Source organism: Melanaphis sacchari, unplaced genomic scaffold, assembly GCF_002803265.2.
Source record: "Melanaphis sacchari strain LSU unplaced genomic scaffold, SCAv2.0 Contig2_pilon_pilon, whole genome shotgun sequence".
Lineage (NCBI taxonomy): Eukaryota > Metazoa > Arthropoda > Insecta > Hemiptera > Aphididae > Melanaphis > Melanaphis sacchari.
The window spans coordinates 2,320,472-2,344,609 of NW_020271173.1; the positions used below are offsets into that span (position 1 = coordinate 2,320,472).

The 24,138-nt window shown below is 28.1% G+C and overlaps 1 protein-coding gene across 3 annotated transcripts in view; it reads right to left on the reverse strand.

The window, feature by feature from the left end:
- LOC112595975 overlaps positions 1-23,718 on the reverse strand; it is a 31,700-nt gene extending 7,982 nt beyond the window's left edge. Inside the window, exons 1-5 of one of the 3 annotated variants that reach the window (XM_025341398.1) lie at positions 23,626-23,718; positions 12,977-13,128; positions 12,704-12,889; positions 11,752-11,853; positions 8,273-8,422 (exon numbers count right to left, since the gene is read on the reverse strand). In XM_025341398.1, the coding sequence (XP_025197183.1) occupies positions 8,273-8,422; positions 11,752-11,853; positions 12,704-12,889; positions 12,977-13,128; positions 23,626-23,638 (603 nt within the window). In that variant the 5' untranslated portion in view covers positions 23,639-23,718. Of the gene's footprint in view, positions 1-8,272; positions 8,423-11,751; positions 11,854-12,703; positions 12,912-12,976; positions 13,129-23,625 lie in introns of those variants that run through there. The other 2 variants (XM_025341400.1, XM_025341399.1) reach the window with 2 other exon arrangements.
- Positions 23,719-24,138: the final 420 nt, after the last annotated feature.

Below are 24,138 nucleotides of genomic sequence, written 5' to 3' on the forward strand. Positions count from 1 at the left end.
ACAATAGTGAAAACGAATTATCACAATTAATTTTTATTTTAAAAGCGTAAAGCTAAGTAAATTTAATTAAAATTGTTTTCTAATAAACAGAAACTTAGTGTAAAAAGGGAGTTTCTGATGCCACCACTTCTATCATCGTCACCACCACCGCTATCAGGTTAGGTTAGGTTGTGGTGGTTGTAGTGTTGGTGGTAGTGGCATCAGAACCCCCCTTTTACGTTACTATCGGCTCAAATTTTTCTCGGTTCATAGTCATCTATGCTGATATAAAGTCAATCTAAAAGTGCCACGCTGGATGAGGGAGTGTTTTAGTGGGATGGCTATATTATTATTGCGCTGCGATAGCGGATAATAAATAATAATATAAAACATAGTAGTAATAACAAAATATACATGTGGGTTCAGTGGTTATTTGCAGATTTGGAAATGCATAGTAGTGTACAGTGAACATAAAATGTTGTGCTCGACTAATTTTTAAAACTATATGGTGTTAAAATGTCCTAACTATAAATAATAATAATAATAATAATACTATGAGCTATTATACACAATATAGTAAATGACGTATTAGACGGCGAAGACGATAAATCGTGTGAATTTTCATAACTGTTGCTGCAGGCAAATTAAAATATTGTATAATACGAATCAATGAACGAGTTTAAAAATATTTTTTATTTTTTTCTTAGAACACTTAAGGAAGAAGACATCGCACTCGCGTGCGTTATTTCCGCCATCTTATATACACACAACATAGCAAATTTTCGTTCAACAGAATCTATTTTATATAGTTAGTTTTAATATTAGAAAAAATATACCTAATATCTAATTTAAAAGTAAGAATTTTATCTATAGGCCATTAATTAGGCTTTTATTGATATTTAAATTTTAAATTGAATTATTATATCTATGTAAAATATTTAACTTTCTCATAAATTAACTGGACCAGCGATTATTTTTAAAGAATAACTATCGTCGAGATTTTTTACGATATGAAATCACTTGATATTATTATGCTTTTGCTACTTTATTTGTGTTCTGAATATTTTTGCATAAAATATGTAGGGATTAAGATTTAGGTATAGTGAGTGATAATTAAAAAATATACGTTTCTTTCGCAAAACCTTACCCAAAATATTTTTTTTCAGACAATATATGTAATTTCAGTAATTTTATGTTGATAAGAAGTCATATAATAAAATTATCCAAAAAAAAAAAAAATAAGTAAAAAATAATAATAATACAAATGATACCTGTTCATAAGAAAGAATGTAAAATACGATTTTGTTATTATGCTCCCCTGTAGTAAAACGTGGAAAAGCGATTAAGTGTCTATTATTGTGGAACGCCCACGATTTTTTTATCCGCTTTATGTCACTGTCGGTTTGTTTTTGAGAAAAATATATCAGATCCGCCTATATTATTATGTTATTATAATGATATTTAATAATATGTGAGTATACAAGGCGGGAACGCATTCGATTTAGTCACGCTTTGCTCGCCCGCCCACAGCACGCTTTAATAATAATATAACGATGTCCGTGATAAATGGCTTTCCGCAAATTCGTTCGGAAATTTTACCTGGCCAAGGATAATACACATTACACGCTATAAATTCGAATTAAGTAATTGTTCAATGATCAAACCACAATAATAATATATTATAATATAGGTTTTATTGATGGTTTAAAGACCGTTTATTATTATTGTTATTATAAAACCGAATGAACATAATGTCAGATGCCATACGTGTCAAAATATCTAGTCCAGATGAATGGATCTGCAACCAACTGTAGAGCATATTTATCGTATATATAATATATATATATTGTGTTTATAATGTTTATGTATAATACAAAGGTATGATACGTTTAGTTTAAAATGTGCGTATAATGAAATGTCGGACGTGTTCACGTTTATACACCTTCTCGGTTTGAATAGATACTTGGGTATTGCTATTGGCATGAATTCATGTGTGCGGTCGATCCAAGATTACTGGAAATATAATCCGTTAACGGGTAAAATGATGTTATGTTTATAGTTTTTATGTGAATAATATGTGAGTATCTTCATTATTTAAGTATAGGTACCTAATAAATATAACAAAATACAATTCCGGTTTAGCAACTAACCGAGTATGCTCGCCCCCATTTTTTCCTTAAATAATGAATTTATTCAAATAATGATTTTTGAAATTTTTAAGTAGGTGAACTTAATGACAATATTATATTCTTTATATTTCTTAGATATTTTGTACTGTTTAAGGAGTGTTTTGTAATAACGCTAACTTCAATTTTTTTTTCAAATAAGAATTATATGTTTTTTTTCTTTTAAATTGCAAAACATATAATTTTTGAATAAATTAATGTACCTAAATCGAAATTGTTGTTTTAATTTTTGTACTAAAGTTTAAGGATAATTGTTCAATGATAAAGAAATAAAGAAAAAAATAGGTGCATGCTTGTTGATTAACTTTGTGTATGTACAATGTACATTGTATGTCGCACACAATTTCGGCAAAGAATATTTTTATGGGAAGTTCCTCTTTCAAAAATGGGTTTTTAAAAGTTAGTTTTGAGTTTAAAAAGTAGTTAGACATATAAACACGTCTATGCATCATGATTTATGAGATCAAATCTCACGACTTAGTTATCACTTATTTCATAACTAATTAAGTCAAACAAATGTAATATTAGCTATTCATATTTAATAAATATTTTGAGTTTGAATTATTGGTTTTATAAATGACGACATCGAATTGAGGCGTCATCGTTATGTTATTATTAATGTAATTATTACTATCACATACTACTGTACGGTTGAGTAGAAATATACACGTAATTATGAAATCGATTTATATATTTTTTTAACCTTGAATAAATATTTAAGTGATTAACTAGACAAAAACGAAATAACTGAATAGGCAGATATTTAAAATAGAGTTAATAAATCAGCTGCTATTCTACAGCAGTAATTATTTAAAACACATGTTCAATTATGCAGTCAATTTGATATTTAAGAGTAAATTTATTATTTCTGTACAATTTGATGTTTGTTCTTCGATTTTGTACCGATGAATATTATCGTCTTAAGTAATAATAAAAAAAAAAAAAACCTATGAATCATTGAAAAGGTTTCCACAGCAACGGCATTGATTGGGATTTAGAATGAATAATATAATATTACCTATGTTATCAAATGAATGTACGATAAAACGCGTCACATAACGAGAAAATTGATCGAATTAAGGCTGTACTGTAGTGCGGCAACGTAGTAATTTCCAAAGATAAAAATCAGAAGGTATACCGCATGCGATCACGGTTTGTGAGACGACCATAACATATTTCACGGATTTTAGACGAAGTCGTACTACACGACGCAGATGAATGCGGTGGATAAAAAAAAAGCTTAAAAATTAACAGAAACGAATAGCTGATATATTCTGAGAATCTGCACGCACATTATTGCGCAGAGGTCATCGTTGTAGTATTTGCGAGTCCTCGCAATTATTATCATTACGATCGTTTATCGTAACACGTCATGGAAAATTGAAAACGATTAACCATTTATACCGTAGTATATAGTTTCCTAAGCGCAACTATAAAAGTACAAAATGTTTCTTATGATGCCCTCTCACAGCGAATGGATATAGTATACTAAAATAGATATAGGTATCCGTGTTGAGAGGGACGTATTACACATACACATTATCTTTCTCACGTATTATACTACGTACAAAGCAGTAAAATCAATGATCATTAATGGTAAAAATCATAAGATTTTGAGTACCTACTTATCGATTATTATGTCCACGTTCTACACAATTTTTCTTTTTCGATTTTAATTTTTATTATTTGAAAACCCGGGGTATGTCTAATTGAAAAGTTATCGTAACATTTATACAAGAGACAATAGATGCTACGGTTTATTACCGATGTAGATCAATTGATATTATTTAATTTCAGGTACAATATCAATAATATGCTAGTATCTATAACTTAGTGTTTATTTGCAGTAGCTGTGACGATAGAATTGAGTTTACCAAAAAATCCGATGATTGTAAAAAAGGTGACATGTAAACTACGTCCGGGTAAAATCTTAAAAATCAATAACAATATTTTTACAAACTATATTTAATTCATTATAACCATATAATATGAATAATTAAAATTAAAATTAAATTAAGAATTAAAAAAAATATGTTATTTTAAAAAGTAAAATAATTATAAATATTACAAATCATAACACATTGTTGTTAATATTCATCAATTATTGGAGTTTTACTACTATTATATTTATTAATTAAATTGTTTTGCATTTTTTTTTTTTTTTTGCTTTAGAATGCAACAGTTATTCGATAACGTGTTGGTATTTCTAGACGAAAATAAAATTTCTATTATATAATTGAAAAAGTGGAAAATCATCATAGAGACTTTAATAAGTCAAAAGTTTTGTTAATTTTACGAACGGCGTACAGCTTAAGTTGTCGGATGCAATTTACATTACACCTTTTTAACATAGATACAATTTTGGGCATAGTTTACGAATGTCTGAAAAATCAATCACTAGTGAATATTATAGTTTGATTAAATTAGGCTTTAGAATACGCGTTTTAACATACTATTTATAATATTAAAATTTTACAAGTGTATTTTTCCACAAATCTAAGAAAATATGTTTATAAAACACATCCGTATAGTTGAATATTAAGTATATCGTAGGTTAATTTATCTATCTATAAATATATAAACAAGTATTTCTTGATTTGTCCTCTAAAGACTCAAAAAATGTTGGACCATTTTAAATAAAAAATTATATCAAATCCTTGAGATTTAGAAGCTGATTATTATTTAACTTTCAATTCATGTTGGTTATCACAAAATGATTCACAAAAGAATTTAGTTTTGGCTTACAGAAATCAAATATTTATTTTTTTAGATTTGATTAAATGGTTGTAAATATTATTATTACCATTATAATCGGTAGAATAATATGGTATAAAAATTGTTTACAAACACATCTAAGAAAAAAACAAATCTTAGAATGAAATACTTTTAAATACAATTATAAACAATTACTTATATAATTTATTTTCTCAATTCTAGTAATGTTTTTGGTGTAAACACATTAAATAGAATATAAATCTTAACGATATTGGATTTACGTCGATTGTAAGCTTTAGTCGAATTTATTCGTCTTGAGATTTTATGTTTACATCTTTTGATAAGGTAAATTAATTTTTATCCGGGTAAAGTCGTATAAAATATATTTTCTTGTAGTTTTTTATAGGAAACAGATTTAATTATTCGTTAACCGGGATAAGCGAACATTATACCTAGTTATATAATCACTGAGTTGCGTCACATTCCTACCTAACGTAAAATGATTAATTATACTTACAAGGTGTACCCAAACTTATTTTCATGGTTCCTATATATTATGTATTAAAATGTACAACTTATTGCAATGTAAATATTCGACAGACAATTATAATCCGTGACGTGTGGGCGTTTGTTTACTCGTGTAAATAATATGGTATCTACCTAAATATTATACACACGCTAAATACGTAATATACACGCGCTACTTATAAGTATATTAAGTACACAATACAGATATTACTACAAATATTGTATAGCGGCTCGAAGGGTTGGAAAGGAAAATAAATGACAGCATACTGCGCACATATTAATATGTATGTTATGATGAAGGATAAGAACGGAACACCATAGTAGTCTGAAGTGGACGAGCGGACAATACGGATGAGGTGTATACAGGTTATGCGTAGTGTCACTGGTATACGCAGGTACACGTCGTGTCGATCGATTCCTTTGATTGGAACGTTAAAACTGACAAGGCACCTATATATATGAGTATACACGTATATAGTCATAAATCGAGTACTAATCGACCTTTTTTACTTGCCACGTAAATATACAATATAATTTACTGTACTGCGTGTCTGGAGTGTTAAAATATAATATTATATGCGTCACGAAGACGAGAACCGTTTGCAGGAGACCTCGGACGACCCAAGGGTGGAGGACATTATGTTATTATCGGACGTTCGGGATCTCTTTGCAACGCACGGGACCTACATAACTGCGACAGTCGGGCCGGCAGCATCAGCGCCAACTCTCTCACACACACTTCACGCAGTTAAAACGCGTCTCGCGAAATCGCGGAGCACACAAACATGCACACGCGCGTACATATTTTGTATACAAAAAATACGCCACACCGTTCCAGCGTCAAGTTTCAACTTTTCAAGAGCTGATTCTTCGTATGTAAATGCTAATAATGTATTGCAGGAGCTGACATGTTAAAAATATACTAAATAATATGTATACAGAGTGATTCGCTGCAAGTATACTCAGCCTCACCTTTTTTTTTTTAACAGCGCAGTTGCTCAAAACCTGATTTTTGGAATTTTTAAGTATAACATAAAATCCATACTTACAAATTTTTGAGATTTTTTTTGTTCTACTTAAGGAGTGCTCGGCCGTGAAGATAAAATTCTTGTTTTTCAAAATATGACAACCTCTCTTTTAAACAATAAACTGCTTTATTTCTAAACATTTTAAACGATTAAAATTAAGATTCATGTGATAAGTTTTTGAGTTATTTAAATTTTTTTTGTAAAGATATAAAAGGTTCGTGATGATGGTTTTTGAAGATGGAGAATATGGTGATTTGAAAATTTTAGTCTATAATAATCTATAAAAATTTATGGTTTATAAAAATGGTCAAAAATAGGTATGATAAATACTAAATTTAATGTTACTTCTGTTTTATATTATTATAAAACCTTTTTTAAAGATTTTTTATCCTCAGTATAAACATTTTAATAACTGAAAAATACTTGTTCGAATTTTAAACTTAGTATATCTGTATTTTTGAAAGTATTATCTACTAAATAATTTACACTAAAAAGAGAGAATCTGATTTGAAAAACAGAATTTTTTTTTTTTTTTTTTATCATAACAAATCATTCTCTGAGCAGTAAACACAATCTCGATAATTTGAAAATATTGCCTTTTAAGTATATTTAAAAATTTCAAAAATTAGAATCTGTGTAAATTCAATATTAATCAAAAAAATATAGTTGACTATGCTCGGTGAATCACTCTGTATATGTGCGTGGACTAAATTACAATCACGACGTAAACACCGTGGTACAGTGACAGGTCGGACAAACGGAAGCCCCGCCACTGCAGCAGCAGCCCCCAAACAATCTCATTGTCCGACACCGCCGGCAGAAGAGCCCGCTGCACGTCGATACTTATGTTATATACACGTATAATACTTGTGTGTGTGTTTTTGAGAGCATTATAAAGAACACGTGTTCCGCCGGCAATCGTCACGAGCCCGGCGGGTGGTGATGCGGCGTATAGGTACGGCGTTTTTCATATTATTATAATATTATTATATTCGTATAATACGTACGTATATCATACCGAAATCGCCGACGCGCTTAAAGTAAATGTAACTACATCGTATAGGCAGTTGTAGTTACCAGCAGTAATCTGTGCAGTACCTTCATTTATATATATAAGTATAATGTATTTTGGCGCGGAAAACGCTATACGAACTGTCCACCGTCGCTAATGCAGTCCAAGTCTGGTGCACCGCAGTGCAACACCGTTTAAATATAGCCACTCAAATATAGACTTACTCAAATTATATATAATATATATTTATACACCTTTTACTCGTGTACACCCTCATATAAGGTCGCCGCGAAGGACGTGTGGCGTTGATGGGGCGCGTTTGTCAATCGGATAGGTTGTACATAATATATACCGTGACGGTACATAGTTATAATATGTATATTATATACGCGTGTATGCCAGGTGCTACGTAGGAGGTCCTTGATCAGCGCACTATTGTCTGCAGCGCCACCACGCGCCGCCGTGTACTTACAAAACGTACATATATATATATAATATATATATTATTTATGTGGATGTTATTGCCGCGTATCGGACACGGTGACTTACGAGTTTATTACGTACCATAATAGATTTATATATACAATATACACAATATATTACACGGTTTAATATATCAGCACCGCACCAAAAGGATTTTGCCTTTGAGACTAAAGATCAAATAAATTATTGCCCGATTGGTGATAAAATTAAAATCTTCTTTTATGTGTGTATATATTTAGGATTCGAGTGTGCCAAAATTTCCCTCCCCCAATGCTTAATATTATTATGACGTGATTTTATTAACGTGTGATCGACGTTTAATTCAAATGATTATAACTCACTGCAATAAGATGTTTGGATAGATCGTCTAACATTAGTTTTCTTGTTGTGTAATTGGATATAAAATGTGTTTCGCTGAACTGTCGCATTTGTTCGAGCGTTACTGAAAAATTGTGTAATGAATCCCGTAGCACAGGCAAAAGTATAAACACCTAGAACAATATAACGCTATACATTAAAATTAAAAAAAAAAATTGTTTTGTTAATGTAAAATTGTATATTTTATAATATTACGCATTAATTATTATTGTTATTTGTTCATTATAAATTTATTTCATAGTCTGTAAATTAAATTCTTACAATAAACGAAAGTTATGTGCGTATTGAATGATTTACGCGAATAATTCATTTATTGATGAAACTTTCATAATTTATTTTAATTTCACGATGTACATTTAATAATAAAGTCTCAGGAACCTTATAATACAGATAACAATATGGTTTTATATTTATATTATAATATAATATTATTATATAATGAATTTGAGTTGACGATTAGGATACGCTATTCAAAATATAAATTGTATGAACGATAATTTGTGTATAAATATGGATAAAATCAATAAATTTATATTTTGATAAAATGTATAGAGACGTAATTTATTAATTTTACGACTTGGTATCTTTTTAAATATTTAATTTATTAAATGATTAAATATGTATGAAGTAAGTAATTTTACTTTATACATTATTAAAAAAAAAAAAAAAAAATCATTTAAAATATTCATGTTTATTTTCGAAATATTTAAAAAAAAAAACCAATGCCTAATCACTGAAAATTTTTAAAATTCGATGACGTTTTGTCGTTGCATCAATTAATAGTTATTAAGTAGAACAAATATGATATTTTGTAAACGATGCGTAACACGCGTTACGACAACATATATATTGTATATACTTTATCAATGTGTTTTGCTTACATTAGTTAATTATAAGTGGATCATTCCACTAATCCAGCAGTTCCTAACCTTTTTATATTCTTTTAATTTATAACTTTGAAATTTTGAAATTTTCCTCTACCACTTTTGATCTAATAATCCCTAATAAATGAATACGTTATTTTACATATTATGAAGTATTTTATAATGGAAACTACATAATTATTAAAATATAAACAATACACAAAAAGTATTACTAAATGTTATGTTAGATTTTTATTTTTATTAATATTTGTTATAATGGTTATAAATAACTTAACGAGTAGGTTGATGTTGTATTAAATGAATGAAAACGTCACTATTAAGCTTTATGTTGGTAAATTTTAAATTTTTTTTTATGTTTAATTTATTTCTATAATTATTTTTGATTTATAATAAGTAGAATTTTTTTTTTTTTTTTTATATAGATATATAGATAAGATTAAAGATATTAGAAACTGAAAATTTTGTGTAAACAACTACAAGTATTTTTTTTTCACTCTAAACAAAAATTTGAAATATTTTTGATTTTGAAAACGCTTATTAGAACAGAGTTTTTGTGGTGAGGTTAATGAATGAAGCTAGAATAGTTTAGTCAATCATTCAGTTTCCATCAATTTGAAGAGCAAAGAAAGTATAAAATTTCAAATAAGGGTAATAATATTTTTTTACATTAACGTCATGTTATCGATTTTTCTTAGTTCTTTTGAAAGTATTGTTTGAAAGCGATACTTGATTTAATTTGTAAGTTTTATTTCCAAAAACGCATCGCACAATTTATTTTGCTGCAGGAAATACTATAGTGCTTACTAAATTGTGTGTGGCTTGCTATATTTGCCAATAAAAACACTTTTTTATATGACACTTTCATGGTAGATACTTGCATTTAAGTTTGTAAGATTAATCATGTATTTCAATTCCTTCTAGAAGATGACTTTCTTTTTTCTGTTTCAGGGCTTTGATGATTGATGTAGTAGTGATTAAATAACGATGAATAACTTTGATTTGAAAGTTTATTTTGGAAAATTACGCATTAAGCAATGGAGTAGAATTTTTGAACAGCAAGTAACTATTGTCATACTAATGATTTGGTTGCAACTTCTGTTTTTTGGAATTTGTATTTTCGTTTTTTTAAAATCTCTTCACTATTAATTACGTCAGATGTACAAAAAAAAAAAAAAAAAAATAATGATATAAAAGTATAAAATTCTAGTTTCAAATATATGATATAAGACTACTCGTTTAGAGCCAGACCTTTTTAATTTAATAAGGCAATAATTCATTTTTTTATCGTCATTGTATTGAATATATATTACTTTTTAGAATTAAGTGAAACAGTAATTTATTTATCTCATGAATTGTTAATAATCGTCGTTCTAAATAGCTTATTGAAATTCCCACCCTGCATAGTCATAATGCTGCCACACTTTACAATCATCCACATCATTAATCCTAATTTATAAAGATATTATTATGTATTAATATATTGTATTTTATTACTTGTAATTTAGTTATATCGCGTCATCTATAATGACGTCATTTAGATTTTACTACTATTTACTTCCGGTTCACAAATATATTTTATCACCTCTCCCCACTGGATCGCTACTAACGTCCTTAGGGCTGCTGCGATTTAATGATGTTAAACGCGTTCGTGTCAATTCGAAATCGAAAGGTATTTTTAAATAAAAAAATTTCGAAAAACATAATTTCTATATCACGAAAGTGTGATAATATGTATATATAAGTCTCGTATACCTATAATTACAGGTACCGTTATATTTCATATATATGTTATACAATCAAATCAGGTAAATAATTTCGAAATTAATTTCCACATCCATATCGTTACACGCCCGTATAATACAAGATAAAAAAATAATTTATTTTCTTTATTGTATAGGGTGTACGGATGTTTACCAGTCGACGGGATTTCAGATATTCAAAATATCTTTTTAACAATGCCTTTTATCTTCGATATAAACATTCTTTTTTAATGTCTACGATATACATTAAAATATTATCACATCGTAAAGTACTGTAACAGTATTAACCATGTACACGGATGTTTACGTGATAATAGTATGCATCTAATGGCATATGTTAGGTTTTTGTTGGTTGTTACTTGTTATTATACTGTTATCAGTAGGCCGTGAAATGGAATTATTTTAGTAGACTTCTTATACACACGGAATATGTCTCAAATATTTTTCCGGACTCTGAATCGAGATTTGTAATGTTCACGTCATTGCTACACTACATTGGCGTTTTTGAACATAATATTAAATTGCTATTATACTACGTTGTTTACTTATGAACGTATAATAGTTAGTGGATCAACCAACAAAATGGTTTTATGTAAAAATAGAAAACGCGCTAACGCATAATTCACGATATTTATGTATATGATGGACATATATTTTCGATTCAAAGTTAATTATACGCAAGGAAAGAAAAATAACATCACGTGTTTTTTTTCATTCCGAGTACTTACCTGCCTATAATAATTTATAATATAGTTTAACTACACATAATATGTAACGATTTTAATTGATTATGCTCACCTTGGTGTCCTTGTCAAGCTTTTTGATGTGTTTTTTGTACCAAACCAGTGACTGAGAAGGCAACCACTCGTAATGATAATTTGTTTGCATCATAGTCTTTACCTGTAAATGAGTAAACGTTAATAGTGTTAATACGTATTGTATTATCTTCGAATAAATCGTCAACACAGTTTTGGAAAAAAAAATAACCATGTTCTAACATGTCTTTTAATATTGATTTATTATATTTTACAGTACGTTACTCGTTACTTGGTAAAATATTTTTTGTTTAAATATCCCTAAAAACCTAACCTACAAACACACAACGAGTTATGTTATTATAATATATTACGTTAATTTTCACATACGAATTTCAGAAATGTTTATGCAAATATTCACGTCGGAGATATCCCAATGCTGAAATTAAACACTTGCAGAGTGGTAGATAGATAGTTATGTAAATATCATTAATTTCGGCTTTTTTCCTACTCGGCGCCGATAGTTTCAACGTTTCGTTTCTATTGTACTGTACCTACGTGCTTAAATTAATGATAGATAATAACAAGTGCACTGAAAATCGCGTTTTGATATTGATAAATGATAATCAAATATGCTGGACTAAATGACTGAATACATATATTGGTCTACACATTGATATATAGTATTATTAAATATTTATTATTGTACAATACATATTATACAATTATTGACCTAGTACGCAATTATTTACACCAGAATTGACTTTTTTGTTTTATGTGTTGTGATATTATACATATTTATTGTTAAGATAAATAAATAATTGGAAGTCTATAGGTCAAAGCAATAAACGATTCGATTTATCATAATATTTCATATTATCAGAGATTTAATTACTAATAAAAACATACATATTTTCAAATATTTTACAACAATATAATAATTTATCATTTGTATAATATTTATGTTTGTCAGTCATTGGCTGTAATATACTTACATCCGAATAAAGCCGAGCGATTATTTCTCGGTTATTTCGAAAATGGTTTCTAGCTACTTTTAACTGCGTCCGCACTCTTTTCAGTATTTTTATATCATTGTTTTTGTTTAAGTTTATCGATTCTTCAGTAGGATTGCGGAATTTTGTAGACATGTATATTTCGTTGATTTTTGCGTTCGCGGCTATCTAAACAAAATGCAAGTATTAGCTAGAGTACACGGAGTGGTGGAGAAGTATTCCAAAATAACACAAATAATAATAATTGGTACTCACTAGAATATTACCACAGTGTCTTATGGTTAACGAGGTAATGGGAACGGTCGTGAGGTCTAAATTGTTATCTTTTGCAGCCGCTGGTATTGCTAAACAGACCAATATCAATAATGATACTCTAGTTTTAAGTTTTCGACCTATTTTACGACTGGCTGGAATACAAATATAATTTTATATTACTTTTTATGAAGAATTTGATGTAATACTATAAAAAATGTAAAATTAGAAAGTTTTATACCATTCATACGAACCCTCGTATCAGAAATAAATGATGCAAAGCGCTTAATGAAACAAGTCATTGAATCATTATAGTTGAACTCAAATATTATCAATTTATGATAATCAAGGTATTTTTAATTATACAATATTTTTCAAGATAATAAATAGATTACATTATAACTTAAAATATCTCACATATATAAACTATGTAGCTTAAATTACATATAATTTTTTAAAAATTTTTTCTATTTGTATTGTAAGTATTATTAGTATACGGGCATACCGAGTTTGAAATCTAACTTTCAAGATTATTTAATTTTAAAAATATTAATTACATGTGGAGTTCATCAACAAAAACGTGTTTTAATTCAACTTCGCCTGGAATAATAGGTTTATATTACTTATGTTGAAATAATTAAAGAAAAAAAATTGTTCGATAAAATTTTATTTTTATTTTTTTATTTTTGAAATCTGCATTCTTGAGTTTGGCTTTGTAAAATAACTTAATTACGATTAAACTGCACACACATATTTAAATACATATTATACATAATATTGGTGCTTATGTTAGTATATGTCTATGCGTTTATTTATGTGTTGATTTGTCTACACTTGAGTGTAACCGTCAAGCATAATATTGTATAATATACACACACAGTACACGCATAGTGATATCATTATGCATATAGCATAATATATACATAGCTCTGCAGGGGCATTAAACTGGAGATAATAGGTGAGTTTACGATTTAAAACGGAACCGTAAAAAGTAATAACAATGTAATGTATGATATTTGGTTAAAAAAAATAAAATCAAAAAACGATGGCATTATGGGATTGACTATGTTATAATAAATATTGGATGAATACACCGTTGTCACTTAAAGTAAGAAACGCGCTGCAGGACTCTTCATCGGCGATTCCAATTGTGCAGCACTTATACCCTTATGATGTTATTATGTTATTGGAAATATGAAGATAATACTGTTTACTTGTGGGCGCTGTGTTAAATTTTTAAAGGTCGTATATTATAATACGGTGTGTTTTATGTTGCATTTCGTATGTGTATACCCTCCATGTTACCTATATGACAAAGTTGTGATACTACTAGCAGACGTATGATATAGGTGCTACATAATTTTACGAAAGAATAGATGTACGCAGAAAAGCGTGTTAATGAATCGATTGAATTGTATTATTGTGGTTGAAATAATATTAAAAATATATAATTGTTATTATTATTTGGTTCTGCGATGTGATTTAGCTTTGTACGAACTACGAAGTACTATCTATCTATTTATCTATCTATATATACATATTTGGCGATTCTTTTACCACGAAACATATTTATTTCATATCAATGGTTGTAGGTTAGTATCTATATGTTTTTAAAATTATTATTTTTTCATTTTTTTAAGTCATTATAAGTTTTGAAACTATGTATAGAGTATTTTATCGTTTTAATTTTTTAATCGTCATATTCATATGAGTAGAGTAAAATACATGGGTACCCCACACAATATAAGTGCACTATTCTGTTTGTCCTAACTTCATGATAAAAAAAAAAAATCACCCTGTACATATACAAAGTTGTTCAAAACTCGAGATATACTATACACTACTAAATATATCAATACTCTTAATATGCACCTCATACTCGTATGCAACTACACTTCTATGTATTATATTAACCAACCGCTATTGTTTTTCAAATTTATATACTTTATGATAATAATAAAATTATTGGTTCTTATTTTTTAGGTTTCTACTAATAATGTTGCCGCTCATTCGATAGTATACTGATTTTAAATCATGAATTCAACATTATGGCATTACTTTGAAATGACGATGATAATAAATAGTAATATAAATAATAAACACCTCCATAAATTATACTTTCGAATGGATATTTAAGTATAAATAAATTAAGAGATTCCAACGGTCGTAGTGTATATTTTATATATTATTGTAATAATATATTACGCGAGATACAAAAACGTGTCACACACACACGAGTCATCCCGAGTCTTGTGAATGACTGTGTAGTCGATTGAACTGACTAGATAAGCCAGACGGATGAACACGTGTGATGCGGAGGAGGCGGTGATATACGATGGTTCATGCGAAAAAATTTATCGACCGGACTCACATGGTAATAATTATAACTTATAACTTATAAGTGATATTACAATATCGGTTACGAAGATAACATAACAATAACTATTGTAGTTAAAACTGTATACGTATACAATATTTTTATGACTATTTACTATAGCTGTATTACTCGGCGTTATTTGGGGATAAATAACACTGAGAAAGTCAATCTACCTGTATTAGACAGTATAATAAGTAACTTAAGTATAACCGTGTAATCGATCGCAAGCAGGAATAAACGGATATGTAGTTGTGATTTTAATTTTGTTAATAAATAATGGTAAGCCTCCATAAAATAACTGGTTCGATTAATACAATCCTTCCTTTGATCGATAAAATTGGTCGAATATTTTTTAATTCCATACGTTTCTGCTTCTGCTTCAGCCAAATACTTTTCATTTGATATATATTAACTATTAATCGTGGATTTTATTCTAATAATTTTACGAACCGTCTGGAATTCAAAATAATACGTGTGCATAATTTAATGAAAATTAATTAAAAACTGTGGATTTGCATGTTATTCTTCATCATTAGATATTATAAATCGAATAATAAGTTATGACATTTCCAGGTAATATACATCTATATGTTTTTCGTTCGTTTTTAACTGTATGGATAACGTCTCGCGATATTTACAGGTATCTATCAAAAACGCGAATTTGGTCAATACTCCCGCATATGGATCTATAAAAATTGTAATAAATTTGTACTAAACTCGAGCGATTGTAATAATTTATAGAATTACACATGCAATGCGGATGTGTGACGCGCGCGTTCTCAACCGATGAATAATGACCAATTGCCTTCCCGCCGCGGCGCGAGACCGTCGGACGACGCTATATTTTCCGGTACTATACATCCAATTAATTATTTTGACTTGCCATCAACTGTGTAGGCACAATAATATTACTTACACATAAATAGGTATAGGGACACCCGCCGCGACCCTCAAGTCACGACCAATTTTAACAATAATAATAATAATACATAGTAATAATTATATAAACTGTATGTATTATTATATGTATCCATCTCGTTTTGTTTTTGAAGCAGCCTTCTTGAGTCAGATCAAAATCGACTATGTTTTGGTAAATAGGTATGTCATATTATATCATTTAATATTTATGTATATTAAATCTGTATATATTAGTGTTACAAAATCAAGGTTCATTGCGTACCTGTCGAGTTACGATATATTATAAATTACAATAATACGCAAACCATCATAGTAATACGCACAATATTATATAATATTATTATATTATATTATAGTTACTCTATTAGGTACAGTTTTTTTATATTCGTCTTAATCTTTTCGATGGAATTTTTCGACTACCAATATGGTACGCAAATCAAAATAAATATTGATCATATTAGCTACGTGAAACACATAATAATTAATAATATCGTATATTGAATTTAGTTTATGAAAAGTGTATTTAAAATATATAGAATTAATGCTATTTGGATTGGTTGTAGATCTCCAGATACTTGGACTAAGTATTGGGTAACAATTTCGGATTTAAAAAAATAGAGTATCTCATTTACCACTTCATTTACCAAGATTCGTTATAGGTAACTTGAAAGTATTACAACTTTTACTTTATAATAACATATTCCAAAGCAAAATAATTTTGGTTTATAACTTCGATTATCTAAACATATAACTTATTAGTTATTACACGTTTGAAATTAAATTTGTATTCAATAAAAAGAATAAATTAGAATTTTTTTTTTTTGGGGGGGGGGGGGTGCAATATTAAAAATATTGTAAATTAAAAAACTTTATAATTATAATAATAAAAATGGTTAAAAATGAAACTTTTTTTTAAATGTTGTACCGTAATGATTATGAATTCAAAAAAAGTGTATCATCAAATACGTTAGATTTATTAGTGTTTACTGTTAAGAAAATTAAACTGTTAACAAGTTAAAAATTCGCCACTATTATGGTATATTACATCGAGAAGAAATAGGTACCTGTCTTTTTTTTTTTTTTATCTCAGTATAGTTTATTTATTTATAATCTATTCATATACGCAAGACTGTACGAGCACGCGAACGAGAAAAACATAAGAAACAAATTTTTATTACACGTGACGTTGTTTAATATACACGTTTTGATATTAGACACATAAAAGCATACACATTAATTTTATGTAGAAAATAACGAATTAATTTGTAAAATATTTAAATATAATTATTTTAATAATTAAAATTAAAAACGCAATTATACATTTAATGCTAAAGGAATATCGATTTTCAAAAAAAAATCTAAGTTGATAATTTATGATGACACTATATAAGTATGTGTGAAATATAAGGAACGAAATAATGTCTGTCAATTGTCAATGTACAGATATTTTCAATTTATTAAGTAAGTAGGTATATAACACGCGTAATTTTTTTAAATTTATTCAAAAGGGATATTATTTATATAATATGATTGATTTATTAAGATATTTTTTTTAACGAGAGAAACAACATTCTCCTTTTAATTATTCAGCGCAGCAATCTGTCATATTACTTTCATATTATTTATTATTTTATTATTTTAAATGTCTGTAATATATATACATATTGAACAGTATTAATCAAAATTAAAAATAGTTTAAACAGTATATATTTTAACTTGAGAAGACGTATAGAGTTGTGTTTAAGATATAACTTTGCTTTTAAAATATATGCGTCATGATTTCTTTTCGTTCAAAGAAAATGTTTAAAAAATTATGTACGTATTGTATTTAATTTATTTTAATTATTAAATATGGTTATAAGACTATAAACACTAAAATTATAAAATATATGGAAGTAGTAAAAAAAAAAAATTAATTTAAAATCTACAAAAAAAAAAAAAAATTTACATAATATAGTATTATAATTATATATATATTGAAATTATATTCAAATAAATAAAAATTATGAACATTATTATTTTAAAATCTATTATTTATTAAATTTCCTTACTTAAATATCATATGAATAAATATTTAATAAGAATATCGTCGTATAATATACCACGATTTTTTTACAAAATCCTTTTCACGAACGATTTTGAGTAATATTAATCTATCAACTTAATACCAAACATAAGTAGGTACCCAGGTACACTGAAACTGAATACAAGATATAGATAAACTGATTTAGTGTAAAACCAGAATGTAAATTGTCTCAAGAACTTGCCTATTTAAAAGCGTTTTATAATTTAATTTATATCAATTATTCAATTATAAGTAAAAATAATCAATTATTGTTTGAATTAGTAATTAATAATTATGGATTTTCATTGTCAAGCCTATTCACTAAAACGTGTGGTTTCCTGCAATGCCACCTTTCCCCTTCAAAAATACTTAATGGTCTACAAAATTTTAAAAGTTCAACATCGGTAGTATGATTAAATAAAAATAACCAGAACCACTTAAAATACATTTTTAATGCTAGAAATGTTTTTATTCATCTCTAACCTCTCCTTCAAAAATAAAGATTCTCAGTTTCTCAAATTCTGCAGTTTTAAAAGTATTCAAATTTAAAAATGCATTAACATCGATAAACAGTTGTGAAGTACTAAATTACCTAACAATAAAATATTAAAAAGAAAATGTATCTTTTCTATTATTTTTTAATTTTAAAAGTTTTCTTAGATAATGTATTTGATTACTTGATTTTTATTACGATATTTTTAATGAACAGCTCATCGGACACCATCAACTACTAAAAATTATAAATTTAAATTTTATAAAACAATAAAAATGTTAGTACATAAAACGTTTATTATTTATTAAAACGTTATAAGTTTATGTTAATAAATGAGTTATATATACATTATACTCGAAGATTTTGTAATTGAAGAATAATGTTTCGATATTTATCGTAATTATTTTTACTCGTAGGCTAAATTATTTTTCATTTCGTTAAGAATAAATAAGGAAGGTGTTGTGGAAATATAATAAACACTACACGTGTAATATATTCTAAGGCTGTTTAAATAATTAATTATTTGTAATTAAATCGCTTAAAGCGTAAGATTGGATGATCAATATTTGCTGTAAAAAAATTTTTACAAGTAGGGAAATAATAATATTAGTTGTAGCCAATAATATTAATAGTATTATAATAAATACGAATTACAATTACTTAAAACTATAAATTTTTATAAAAATAGAAAAGAATTTTAATTTACATTACATTATAATACTTTAAAAATGTTTGCAGCCTTTCGGTAAAAATTAAATAATAATATGTTAATAAAAGATATAATACAAAAATCATAAGTTTGCAAAACTAAAATATAATGTAGATACAAAAATAATCATGATAAATTTAAGAATACACATAGAATTATTGTTGTTTAACGTTTAAATTTGAATACGTTTAAGTCGTTTATATAATAATATATAATATGATTATATAACATAATATATTATGTTATGTACTATATACCGACAAAAATCTTAACGCAAAGTGTGAATGATTTATGATAAAACCGTTGTATGCTGCGATAGAAACGTTGAACTATACTAACATTTGGCAAAAATATAAACAATCTAAATATAGCGCACGCGTGGTTATTACATATTAAATATTATAAAAGTTCATTTAAACGATTTCAAACATTAAATTGACAATTATTAGTTTAAACAAGACAAGTAAAACGATTCACTCGTTTCGCACCAACATGAATAACGTTGGCGAGCAATGAACACAACCGGTGACCGTGGTACTAATGGCGTTCATTAATAATAATAATAATAATATAATTTATAGATATTATTATGCTACCAATGTGCCGATCGCATTTATCGATAATAATATTATGATTTACAATAATTATAGTATGTAAAATAATATATCGCGTGTATCATATTGAAACGACGTAAACAAAAATTTATTTGCACTTTATTAAAGACCAGTCGAAAAGATTTTGCAACACATTACGATAATAATATTTAAAATTACATTTAGCTACATGGCTCGCGAATTGGTCTATATCTTATAAAAGCATTGAATACTTCAATATAGACGTAGAATTATATTGTGCCTGATGATAGTTTGTCAGTTAACTACAAATAAACATATCTATAAATATAGTGTATTATATTAAACGCAAATATTATTTGCGTGCATAGGTATAAATCATCTTACCACAATACAATATAACACGTGCATAATATCAAGCGCGTGAATATCCGAAAAAAGCTACTATGCATATAATATAGGTATTGTTAATACATAATTATTGTAGTATTGCTTACCTATATAATATGTTTAATTTCTGTTGATTGTTTGTCGAAGATAAAATATTATATCTAGGTACCTAAATATTACGTCTGCATATACAAGTACATAGGTACACGTATTTTGTAGGTCACAAATTATTTCGTAATTGAATTTTTCATAGTACTAAACGTTGCGATTTATTAAGAGTAAGCTTCTATCAATTAGGAGTTCATTAGGTCATACAAATTTTAAATAAAAAAATAGAATAACAAAAATGTTCACTTGACAATTTTTTGCACGACGGCAACGATATATAGAAACATATACCATATACGTATATCAATGATTATTCGATACGCTTTCGTCACGATGATAATATAGTAGATTTTGTGATTTTAATTTCACGAGGTACCTAACTGCACTAGTAATCATAATAAAGGAAATCGCGAGGTTATATCATATTATAATATGGTTTTGTTCTGCAACCGCATGTTTCTTCTATTTTGTCACTACAATATTAACGGTTATGGATATCCGATTAGCCCCAACCCAAAAAATCGAGGGTTCACCGTATTGAACAGAATGTAGCAGCAGTCAACAAGTGTCCAATCTCAACGATTGATTATTATATAAACCGTAATTATATATACTACGAATGCGTGTGTCGTGTACGTTTGTATACTCACACACATATATATATATACATGAGAAAGATAACTTCAAACCTTAAACGCCGATCTGATTGCTGATTGTGTTCAAACTTCAAACACCAGACATAAATCGGCAGAAGAAGCCGAGCGGGCGATCTTGAAATAATAATGACAGTGTAGAATAAATAAAATAAAAACGAAGAAGAGAATTACACCCAAATGATAGCTCCGGGGTGTTTTCGACTGACCTCGATGTATATAACTCGTTTTAAGAATAATAATAATAATAAAAAAAAAAAAACGGTTTGAAATAATTTTTAATTTACGTAGGTACATATTATATTATTATTGTAATGTGACGTGAAGCGACGCTGAGTCCCGGTATATTATACACTTCTAATTAAATTTATTAAAATTCTATTAGTTTAATAATAATAATAATATTTTATTTTAATTAGAAGAATTAAGGTTTACAAGAATGAGTTTCGTATACTGATAGTACACCGCATCGTCTACCACTAAAGAATTAAGGATAAAATCATTGTTTTTATAGACAAGAGTCTCTAAAAGTTAATAATACCTAATGAGAATTTAATATAAGTAGCAGGTTTGATCATCAGGAAGGTTAAATAATGATAATAAATAATATTAGGCGATATTTTTATTTTAAGCATTATTATATAACTTTGATTTGTAAGATTGTTTTTGCTCATCGAAATTCATATTATTGAGCGTCCAAAAATTAACAAATGGTACATTTAAAAATATACATATATTTGTAACTTCTCAGTTCGTATTTAAATTGTACTCCTGTTATTCCTGAAGTGTTGTAAGTCTACATTAAAACTTATCTGGTCTATACTTTAAGCAACCCTTTCCAAGATTTTTTTTGAATTCCCATCTGGACCTGAACAGTAGGTGTATCAATAAATTTACTTTCCACGTTGTTCCATGAATATTAGATAACATTAGAAAAGCTAATGATTGAAATGAAACGATAAATTACAATGAAGGTGATCTTTATCGACCATTGACACGATTACATTTCTTTGGGAGACTTCGAGACGATTCTCGAGCGAAAACGATATGTTGTTAGCCGTCATCTACTAGTGACTAGTAACTAGTCGCATAATCAATCGACCAACCGTAGATCAGAATAACTGTGATGCATACCTAACCTAACCGGGATAACCAATAAAAAGACAATTTCACAAAGCCGTACCGATAAGAGCTAAGATTTCTAATAACGGATGGAAAATATTTTAATTTTTTTTTTTTGAATATTTTGTTATTTTACATATTATGTTTAAATTAAATATACATATCTTTAATACAAATTTCATTCAAAAATCCAGTATGATGAAAAATTGGTATTTTTCAAAATAATTTTATAATACTTTATTAGGATGATAGTACTATACACGAATCACATATAATAATATGGTTATATTGGTTACCTCTATAATATATTAATACATTATTTTTTTAGAAATATATCACAATATGATAGCTTTTTTTTGATATTACCTAAGCCTGCAGTTGGAAAATTATTTACCTGCTTGGATCCCAAAACAGCGAAGAATCTCACAAAACTTAATTTACATTTATTGACGTATATTTCGTCACCATAATACCTACCTATTTCATCACACAAAGGTGATGTACAGTTGATTTAAATAGATACTATATAATGTACATATTAGAATAGGCAAATGAGAAATATTTCTGTGCATATTTGATTTGAAGCTATTTTATTTGGACGGTATAGGCATCTTAAAATAAACTACACTACATGGAATTCAAACTTACGATTTAAAATCATTTTCGAACTTAAAAATAGCAATACTTATGCTTTTATATTGTAGGGACTTTTTATTTACACGGTTATAAAGAAGAAAACAAAATAATCATATAGGGATTTCATAATTCATAGGCTCGTCTAGGACGTAGAAATAGTTCGTATTTCCAGAAAATTACAAAAGTCATCGCACGCTGGTACGCTACAGATGAACACGACACACTAATACATTTTAATGATATTATACATTATTATTTCTACAGAGTGAATCGTTTATTCATATACACACAAAAATACTGTAAACTTCTACCAGTGGCATGCTGAACAATTTAAAGCAATATAAAAAATTAAGGACCTGTCTACCAAAAATAGGAATCTTTTGTGAATTATGAATAACTTTTGGAAGGAAAAAATTATTTTACGTTATTATATATCATTTTTAAAACTTAATCACACACCCGCCTATTTCAGGCTTGAGGCGATTGCCTAAAAAAAAAAAAACACCGTCTTCAGCACGCCACCGGGTTTACCATCACGATACGATAATAATGCATTACACGACGTTATAATATTATATGGTTTTAAGTAAAGTTATGCGATCGTCTCACCTTTGAACACCATGTCGTCGTCGTCGGATCGTGTGCGGCGAGTCGGTGCATCGACCGCGCTGTCTACAGCCCATCGTGTCCGGCACTAGTAAATAAAAAGAACACACTGCGCTCCGTCAGCAGCGCGCACACACGGCGTGTCGCCTTCCCCCCTACGACATCGCTGCGTACCCCCGCGGCCCCCAACACACCAACCGCAATACAGAGCACTACTACCGCACATCGATGTATATGCATAATAATAATATTAAAATAATACCTATGACAATCATTATTATTATTATTATTATGAGACTACAATATTATACTACTACAACGACATTCGTCACATAAACCCACACACACACGCTTGCGCGCACGCGTGATAATGATATCGTTACGACGTGATAAAAAAACAATAATGATGCGTGACGATCACGAAATACGTTTCGACGTCGGCGTCCGTAGACAACGCGGTACCAGATACATTCCGGCCAGCTTTAATGGCGCCCAATATAATATTATTATTATTGC